Below are 10,000 nucleotides of genomic sequence, written 5' to 3' on the forward strand. Positions count from 1 at the left end.
GCGGTGGTGGTGGTGGTGGTGGTGGCGGCAGTAGGTGTCTCCTAACACCACCACGACACCATAAATCAAGGGTGGTCGGCTGCTGCCTCTGACTGACGCGGTAAATACAGCCGGTGCTCCGCCAGCAGTGTTATGGTCGCCGCATCCTTGACCTTTGATGGCCGCTGACGGGCTGTCTTGGAGCCGCCTTTTAAGAGGGACAGCTGAGGCTCTGTCGCTGGGCGCGGCCAAGCTGATGTGCCTCGTTGGCGGGGTGCGAAGGCAGGGTGGTGTCTTGCTGAGGCTGGTGAGCTGATGAGGTTTTGTGGGAAGGCTGACTCCCATATGTTAAGGCAGCCGCTGAGAAGTCAAACTAGAATTTCTGTACTTGCCCATACACGGCGGTGGCGGAGGCCATGGCGCGCAGGCACGCCCGGGCTACGTGAGGCTGTTCGTACCATTGGGGTTAGGTTGAGGGGAAGGGTGAGCCATTTGAAAGAGTCTGCGCTTCCACCACACTTCCAGCGGAGCGAGGCCACTGATTTAATAACAAAACGTAATTCAGACTACAGAGTTCTGTGGGGTCGGCCTTCGCTGTGCCGCACGTGCGCGCTAGGAGAATGTGCACCGGTAGAGGTGAGCGAGGAATGGTATGGATGAGAGGTGGTGGTGAATAACAGATTACCTTGTACCATAACAACCGCCGCAACGACCAAACCATTAGTTGGTATGAGTCAGCGCTCGCTGTGTACTGTGAAGACGTGTGTTATGGCCTCCGCGGGCCCTGTGAGGCACGCTGATGCATCGGGATCACTTCCAGGAAGGAGGCTGCATCACAGCGGCCGCCACGCCAGACCACTGGCAAGGCGTAATGAATCTATGTTACCTATATATAGGCGTGATGGCCTCCGCTCACACTGTACGTTGTAGAGTATAGACTTTAAAGTCAAGGTGAGAGGCACTTAGGGCTCAATTCAGGGAAGAGGCTGCAGGCACCAGAATACCCTGGATGGTGCCACACGTCACTGCTATACGTAGCAAGACGTGATGAGTCCACCTTATATAAAGACGTGGCTTCATCATACCACCAGTGTGGCCCTCCAGTCTAGATGGGTCCATTTCTAGAACACCATGAACGTACAGTACGTGACTAGGCCAGTGGGGCTGCGCGGTGTGGGACGGCAGACATCACTACCACCGGCAAGTGTGGCCCGTCACATGTCAAACAGGATCAGGTGTTGGAACAATCTTGGAGTCGAGTTAGCCGGGAAAGAGTTAGCGGGCTCGGCTCACTACCAGCACATCCCCACATTGACTAGTCCCTGGCCTGGTGAACATAAGGACGTAGCATAACAACAGAGGGAACCTGCAGCCAACCCCTGGAACATAAGAACAATAGGAAACAAGGGAAGCTACAAGAATGAGTCAGGCCTACACTTGCATGACAGTCCCCGTATGAAAGTCACCTCACTATTTCCATCTCTCATCCTCATCCATGAATCTGTCTAGTCATCTCTCAAAGCTCATCAATGACTCAGCACAACTAATCTGCTTACTGAGTGTACTTCATTCATATATACCAATTCCCTCTATCGTCTTCAAATCTAAAGTATCTCAGGGTTGACTCCTTTATTTCTTGTCTTATCATAATTACTTTTTATGCAAGAGGGAAACTTACCAAGGGCAACAAGATATCAAAAAAAAGGCCCATTTAAACTGCAAGTTCCCTAAAAGATTGAAAGAGAATTTAGCCAGAAGACAGGGATAATGTCTTGAAATCTCCCTCTTAAAAGAAATCAAGTCGTAGAAAGATGTAAATACAGAAGCAGGCAGGAAGTTCCAGAGTTTACCAGAGAAATGCATGAATGATTGAGAATACTGGGTAACTCTTGTATTAGAGAGTTGGACACAGCTTGTTTTTTCACCAAGGTAATCTACTAATCTATTTTATAATTTCCTATTGTATTTTCCGACAAGGAAGTTTATGGTGACATGCAGTCCCTTGTTACAAGACATTTATTCCTTTCTTTTGGCTCACTCTCTCGGACCTGCACGGGGACTGGCATTCTAAGTGGACCTTATATTTTTACTCTTTCTGTTGCCCTTGGCATTGCACCTTTCTTCTCCTACAAAAAAAAAAAAAAAAAAGACCAGTGTTATTTGAGACAATGAGGGGAACAACTGGGTGCGTGTTTGACGACGAGAACAAAATAAGTATTAGTATAGCCTGCATTAGGTATCATTAACCTCTTCAGTACCATGTGGCGTGTCCATATTCATTCTATTGTCTATTTGATGATTTTACACAGCTTCAGAAACTTATGTAGGGGGATTGAAATAATGAAGACTGTGGCCATTAATCTTCTGACCTCCATAGACCCTTCCTAATGTCAATTAAATGGTCTAATCGTACACAAACCTCAAGGTAAAAATGTGTCCCAGTACTGAAGGGGTTTGATATAGATCGTAGGCCAACATAGAGCAACACTTCACTCCCTCACCACGACTGTTTTCAAAGAGATGATTAGCAGAGTTTTCACATGCGCTGCTCTTGTTGATGATATAGAATTTTTATTAATCTGTTACTTAAACCGGACAAACACATACAGGAACATTTCACTGCCTCATCGCGACTGTTTTCAAAGGCCACAGAGATGATTAGCAAGATTTTCACATGTGTTAATGTAGAATATTTGTTAATCTATCACTTAAAGCGTACAAACACCGTTAAAAACCATCGTAGCCGCCGTGGTACAGTGGAACCATGCGTGATTTGGAGTCCGAGGGGTCTCCAAGCGCACGGGTTCTAATCCTGTCCACGGTCTGAGTGTAGGTTGGGCTTCCTCACTCGGGGCAACGGTTTCTTAGCGAGTGGGCTTTGAGATAAGAGGTACCCCAAAAAGTATCCCCTTTAGCTCATAAATTCCCGTGAAAACCCACATGGTATAGAAAAATAAAAAAACTGGAGCCTCTTGAAATAATGGATGTAAGGCGAAGAAGCGTTTCAGAATACGGGCTGTACTGGGTCTTTTGTCCTGTGTCTGTCTGCCTGTCTCTGGCTCGTATTCTCAAACACTTCTGCGCTTCACCTCCACTATTTCAAGTCTTTATCTAAATCTACACGAGTTTTTAAGGTGATTTTACGGTTCTAGAGGCAGAGTGACAAGGTTTCTACATTATTAACTGGAGAAACACTCTTGAAAACCCGCTAATCCTCCCTTTGGCTTTAAAAAATAGTCGTGGTGAGAGAGCAAAGCGTTTCAGAATACGGACCTGCATCTATCTGTCTGTCTGTCTGTCCGTCTGTCTGTCTGTCTGTCCGTCTGTCTGTCTGTCGGTCCGTCTGTCTGTCTGTCTGTCTGTCTCTCCAGCAAGAGTTTGTGGCGGCAGGGGTACGTAAGTATAAGGTTAAATTAGATTAGGTTAGGTTCATTTAAGCTAAGTTAGGTTAAGTTAGGTTTCATTAGGTTAGGTCGGGTTAAATTAGGTTAGGTTAAGGTTAGGTTGAATCGGTTTGGTTTGGTCTGGTTTGGGCTAGGATAGGTTAAGTTAGGTTAGGTTGGGTTAGGTTAAGTTAGGTTGGGTTACGTTAGGTTAAGTTAGGTTAGGTTCGGTTAGGTTAGAGTGTGGGAGGGAAGGGAAAAGAGATGGCAAGATGCGACCCGCTACTAGAACACCCAATCGATAAATTTAGCTTGTGATTGATGGCAGGAACGGATTATGACGAGGGACGGAAACTTAACACATCACCGTGACGGGCTCTCAAATATAGCACATGACCGAGTGTTCCCACCACACACACACACACACACACACACACCGATGCATCATTCTTTGTATATATAACGTATGACTCAAACAATAGCGTGACGTGTGATGAAGAGATGAGGAGCGAGGAGGTTAGCACAGATCAGCAGCGAGTGAGCGTGTGAGTGAGTTCAGTATGTGTGAGTGAGTGAGTGAGTGTGTGTGTGTGTGTGTGTGTGTGTGTGTGTGTGTGTGTGTGTGTGTGAGTGAGTGAGAGTGAGTGCGTGAGTGAGTGCGTGCGTGAGTAAGTGAGTGAGTGAGTGCGTGCCTGGAGTGTGAGTGAGTGAGTGAGTGAGTGAGTGTGAGTAAGTGAGTGAGTGTGCCAGTGAGTGAGCTGAGTGAGTGTTTTAGTAAGTGAGTGAGTGAGTGAGCAAGCGAATCAGTGAGTGAGTGAGTTGCGTGCGTTGAGTGAGTGAGTGAGTGAGTGAGTGAGTGAATGAGTGTATGATCAAGAATTCCAGATTGACTGACAGATTGAAACCCTGAGATGCGTCATGAACCTGTAAACGTGTGTGTGTGTGTGTGTGTGTGTGTGTGTGTGTGTGTGTGTGTGTGTGTGTGTGTGTGTGTGTGTGTGTGTGTGTGTGTGTGTGTGTGTGTGTGTGTGTGTGTGTGTGTATGTACATGTGTGTGTGTGTGTATGTGTGTGTGTGTGTGTGTGTGTGTGTGTGTGTCTATGTACGTGTGTGTGTGTGTGTGTGTGTGTGTGTGTCCGTGCTTCAAACTGCGTATCTGGCAGAAGCTAGAGAGGAGGAGGAGGTTGTGGAGGAGGAGGAGAAGGAGGAAGAGGAGGAGGAGGAGGAGGAGGAGGAGGACGAGGAGGAGGATAGAAACGAAGGGAGTGTGTGGCTAGTAATGCATCTATCCTCTTGCCATCCTCCCCTCCACTCTCTCTCTCTCTCTCTCTCTCTCTCTCTCTCTCTCTCTCTCTCTCTCTCTCATACGTCTCCATATCCATTATCTCCCTCTTTTCCTCTCCATTCCACTTTCTCCTTTCCTTTTCCCAAATCTCGTGTCCATATCCTAGTGAGAGGGGAAGGAAGAGGAGGAGGAGGAGGAGGAGGAGGAGGAGGAGGAGGAGGAGGAGGAGGAAGAGGGGGAGGAAGAGAGGAGATGAGAGAGGGATACAGACGGAACACCCCCTCCTCTCCTCTTCTTCTTGTATAGGTAAGGGGGGGGAGAAAAATAAGAGGTTGGACAGTAAGAAGTAAAATTAATGAAATAACATTCTCGTCACCTTTTTCTTCTTCAATAACCAACATTTTTTTTTTTTTTTTTAATAAATCATGGTGATGTTGATAATTTTGATGATGATGATGATGATGATGTTTTGGTTTTTTTAATGTTCCCTTGTGTTTGCTTTCCCTCCCACCTCGTTCCTCCTCCCGCCCTCCTCTCCCGTGAACTTCTCCGCTCCCCCTCTCTTCCCCTCTCCTGTAGTGACGTCACGAGAGAAGACTTTGGACTGATGTGTTTGTAAGAGATGATCCTTCACGCCATAACATTGCACCGACATCCTCCTCTCCCCTCCTCCTCTCCTCCCCTCACCTCCCCTCTCCTCCCTCTCCTTCCTTCCCTCATGTCTCTCTTCTTGTCTCTCTCTCTAGCAGTCAAATCGTTCACTTTAGTTGTCCATCCCTTTTTTTCATCCCTTCCCTCCTTTCTCTCCTTCTCTCTCCAATTCTCTCTCTCTCTCTCTCTCTCTCTCTCTCTCTCTCTCTCTCTCTCTCTCTCTCACTAGTCAAACCTTTCACTCCAGCCGGCCTTCTCTCCTTCCCTCCTTTCTCTCCTTTCTCTCCATCCATCCCTCCTGTTCTCTCTTTCTGTCTCTCTTTTGTCAAACTCTTCCCTCACTTTCCTTCCCTCCTTTCTCTTCCTCCTGTCTCTCCAGTTCCCCTCCTTCTGTCTCAAGTCAAACTCTACCCTTCCTCCCGTTTTTTTTTCCTCCTTTCTCTCCAGTTCCTACAGTTCTCTCCTTCTGTCTCTCTCTTGTCAGACCATTCTTCCCTCCTTCCCTCCTTCCTTCTCTTCCCTCCCTTCCATTCTGTTTCTTCTTCCTGTACCTCCAGTTCTCTCCAGGTTAGTTTGAGTGCGCTGTACTGGTGGCAGGAGGAAAGTGTGTGCTACTGAAGGCGTCTGTTTGGAGAAGAGCCACGTATGAGGTTGTTAGCGGCGAGTTATCATGAGGTTAGGTTAGGTTAGGTTGGGTTGGTTTAGGTTATGGTAGGTTAGGTTAGGTTGGATCTGTTTAGGTTAGGGGTGGGTTGGGTTGGGTTAGGTTAGGTTAGGGTTGGTTAGGTTAAAGTAGGTTAGGTTAAGGTTAAGTTACGTTAGGTTATTGGCGAGATATCATGAGGCTGTTTGTTAGTGGCGAGTTATCATGGACCTTTAAACCCTTCAATACTGCGACACATTTTCACATTGAGTCTTTTGGTATGATCACACCAATTTATTCACATCAGGAAGGGTCTATGGAGGTCACAAGATAAATGGCCACAGTCTTCACAATTTCACTCCCTCACATACGTTTCTGAAGCTGTAAATAATGAGAATAGTAAGCAGTGTGAATATAAAAACATGTCCTGGTACTGAAGGGGCAACGATAAGGCAGGTTTACAGTGAGTGGTGATAAGAAGACGTTGATTGTGTCTTATACAGAGAATGCCATTTGTAGAGCTGAAAGGATTAAGGGATTGTAGGAGGAAGGAAGAAAAAGAAAAAGGAGAACAAAGAGAATAGAAAGATTATGGGATTAGAGGAGAAAGATGGAGAGAGGCTGAAATAGGAGGAGGAAGAGGAAGAGAGTTGCTGAAATAGGAGGAGGGAGAGGAAGGAGGAGGAAGAGGAGGAGAGAGGAAATAAGAGGAGGAAGAGGAGAGAGGCTGAAACAAAAGGAAGAGGAAGGAGGAGGAAAAGGAAGAGAGAGACTGAAGTAAGAGGAGGAAGAGGAAGAAAGGTTGAAACAGAAGGAAGAGGAAGGAGGAAGAAAAGGAAGAGGGAGGCTAAAGTAGTAGGAGGAAGAGGAAGAAAGGCTGAAACAAAAGAGGAAGGAGGAGGAAGAGGAAGAGAGAGACTGAAATAAGAGGAGGAAGAAAAGGCTGAAATAGGAGGAGGAAAAGGAAGAGAGAAATAGAAGGAGAAAGAGGAAGATAGGATGAAACAGAAGGAAGAATAAGGAGGAGGAAGAGGAAGAGAGAGACTGGAATAAGAGGAGGAAGAGGAAGGCTAAAAAAGAAGGAAGAAGAAGGATGAGGAAGAGGAAGAGAGAGACTGAAATAAGAGGAGGAAGAGGAAGGCTAAAACAGAAGGAAGAGGAAAGAGGAGGAAAAGGAAGAGAGGTAAATGAATAAAGAGGAAGAGAGAGATAAAAGATAAGAGGAAGAGGGAGTGTTCCTATGTGGTCTTCTTGTGTGTATTAATTTTCCTCTTTTCATTCTCCTTCCTTCATTCTTCTCTTTTTTTCATTCTCTCCTCTTCCTTCTCTCGTCTCCTTTGTTTTTTTTCTCCTCTTCCTTCTTTATTTATATATATTTTTTCTTTTATTGTTTTCCTATCTTATATTTTCCTTCACATTTATTGACTTCCCTTTTTCCATTATTTTCTGCATCTACAGTCTCTGTTTCACCTCCTCTTCTTCTCCTCCTCCTCCTCCTCTTCTTCCTCTTCTTTTTCCTCCTATTCCTCTTATTCCTCCTCCTTTTTTTCCTTCTTTTCTTCTTCTTTCCATTTCCTCTTCCTCCGCCTCTTCCTCCTCCTCCTGTTTCTCCCCCTTTTCTTCCTCTCTCCTCCTTTTCCTCCTCCTTTTCCTCCTTCTCCTTTTTCCTCTTCCTTCTTCTTTTCCTCTTCCTCCTTCTTTTCCTTTTCCTCCTTCTTTTCCTCTTCCTTCCTCTTTCTCCTCCTCCTTTTCCTCTTCTCTTCTCCTCCTCCTTCTCCTTTTCCTCTTCCTCCTCCTTCGCTGTCTGCTTAGCTGTCCTATTCTGCTTAAGGCCCTATCACACTGGCCTATGATACGCGGAACCAGGAACATCGGCTCTAGATAGCTGGAACTTGCCCAGGATTAGCGGAACCAAGTTGGGATGGCTTCATATCCATCCCGGTTCTCCGTATGCTATCCCAATGGAAAAGTAAACATGATATATGTAATAAAAACCTTTCATTTGAACTAGAAAGAATGTGACTAAATTTTTCATATTGGAATATTAAATAATATTTCATCAATTTAGAAAGGTAAAGTATATCATGTCGATAGGTTGGGCTCATGGCAACCACCTCTGACTCTAAAGTTGCCATCGCGCACGTCTCAGCTTTTCTCTAGTTTCTTTTACTTACTTTTCTTTAACAAGAGGAAGTGCAAATGCAGTTCCTGGACAAAGCACAGGCTGAGGTATAAGCGGCATGGTTTTGTTCTGGTTTATTTTGATTAGGCTTTGTCTTGGTTAATGGGCCGTTTGCCTAGCATAACAAGAACACGGGCAGCTTGTGTGTGATAGTGTTCCTGGTTTCGTACCAAGAACCATGGCCCACGTTCCGCGTATCATAGGCCAGTATGATAGCCCCTTTAGCTGTCCTGTCTCTCACACTGTGTAGTTAGTATAGAATAGTTAACCAAGCAGCCTAGTAAGGATCCCAGGGCCTGTTGTTGCTTGGTCTTTCCTTTGTATTCCTTTGTATTCCTTTGTATTCTCCTTATGTCCTCTTTCTCCATCATTCCGTCCACATGTTCGTTATCACCTCTCCAGCTGTTTACTCCTCCTCCTCCTCCTCCTCTAATCTTTTGCTCTGTTTTACTCACCCTTCTTCTTTTTCATCTTTATCGCCTATTTTGTGTCTCGGAAGCGCTCTCTCTCTCTCTCTCTCTCTCTCTCTCTCTCTCTCTCTCTCTCTCTCTCTTCATTAATTTTTTTCTTGTTTTTATTCATTCTTTCTTCATTTTTTTCACTCACTCCGTCTTGTTTTCATTGATCATGTATCTATTTAATCATTATTTGTTCATTTTTCACTCATATCTCATTTATATTAAATTTACGTATCATTCTCTCTCTCTCTCTCTCTCTCTCTCTCTCTCTCACCCTGGGCGGAGCGGGCGTGTAGAGGGGCGTACTGGCTCCCGAGGTGAAGTTGTCGATCCTAAGCGTGAGGTCAGTGGGGTAAGGCAGGCGGCCTCCCCCACCGCGCCGTCCGATGTGCCGCCGCTGTGCCGCCGCGCTAATGTCCTCCTGCCCAGCCATCCTCATCCTCGGGGCACCTGATGGCACTGGCACTCACAAGACTCCCGCTAACATGTCCGTGGCGAGAGTGCTGTGTTTGTTTGTGTGTGCGTCCATTCCTGTCTTATAAGATGTGACACGAGTCTATGTTACAGTGTCCGCCATGTCAACTGGCATCGGCACTGTTACTGGCGGTGTTTGCACTTACCACACTCTGACTGACACTCTTGCTGGCCGCAGTAATTGGTACCAGCACACAGCACGGCAGCCTCAGCGTGGTGTGTTTGATTGGTATCTGTTATCATTAGTGTGTCGCCGCCATGCCACGGTGCCGTGCTACACAAACCTGCTTTTATCATGTGGGTCACTCCTCCTTACTGGCGCAATACACTCCTTCTCATTTTTAAACCCTGTATTTCATCACGGTATAAATTCACTGCCAAATAGAGTTTCATGTTGTACTCTATGTCTCGATGTGAAAATAATGTTATCTTACTTTATCTTGTCTTATCTTATCTTATCTTATCTTATCTTCCTATCACTGGCGCCACAGGTGAGAATCTTTCCTTTCATGTTTTTTGTCTTCCTTTCTGTGAGTGGAGAAGATTATACCAAATGTGTTTTCTTTTATTTCATAAGTGAATGACCGCAGTTTTCTTTTCACTTGTTTCTCTTTTCTCTTCTTTTATTTGAGTCACCTTTACAGATGGACTCGTTGCTGTCTGCCAAACAATCACACTCTTATCTTATCTCATATTTGTGTGTTTATTTATAGTTCTATTTCTCTCAGTTGACTAAGCGATCAACAAACTTTTTTTTTTTTTATATATATAATCTCTCTATGTTTAGTTTGTCTCGATGGCCCAGGCACTCACACGTCTGTTATTCTGTATTCTTTTTTCATGGGTTTGACTTCTCTTATTGTTCAGTTCCTCTCACCTGAGCAAAGGTTCACCACACGCTGCTTTCTCTCATTTCCAAGCATTATGTCACTGTTCAGTTTATCT

At 45.4% G+C, this 10,000-nt stretch overlaps 1 protein-coding gene across 2 annotated transcripts in view; it reads right to left on the reverse strand.

Annotated features, from left to right (window-relative positions):
* The window catches only part of LOC123505760, a 47,175-nt gene that overhangs the window by 35,562 nt on the left and 1,613 nt on the right, over positions 1-10,000 (reverse strand). For both annotated transcript variants that reach the window (XM_045257419.1, XM_045257420.1), the window contains one exon: positions 8,856-10,000. This exon is cut by the window's right edge. In XM_045257419.1, coding sequence (XP_045113354.1) covers positions 8,856-9,020 — 165 coding nt within the window. In that variant the 5' untranslated portion in view covers positions 9,021-10,000. The remainder of the gene's footprint in view (positions 1-8,855) is intronic.

Source organism: Portunus trituberculatus, chromosome 18 (genome assembly GCF_017591435.1).
Source record: "Portunus trituberculatus isolate SZX2019 chromosome 18, ASM1759143v1, whole genome shotgun sequence".
NCBI lineage: Eukaryota > Metazoa > Arthropoda > Malacostraca > Decapoda > Portunidae > Portunus > Portunus trituberculatus.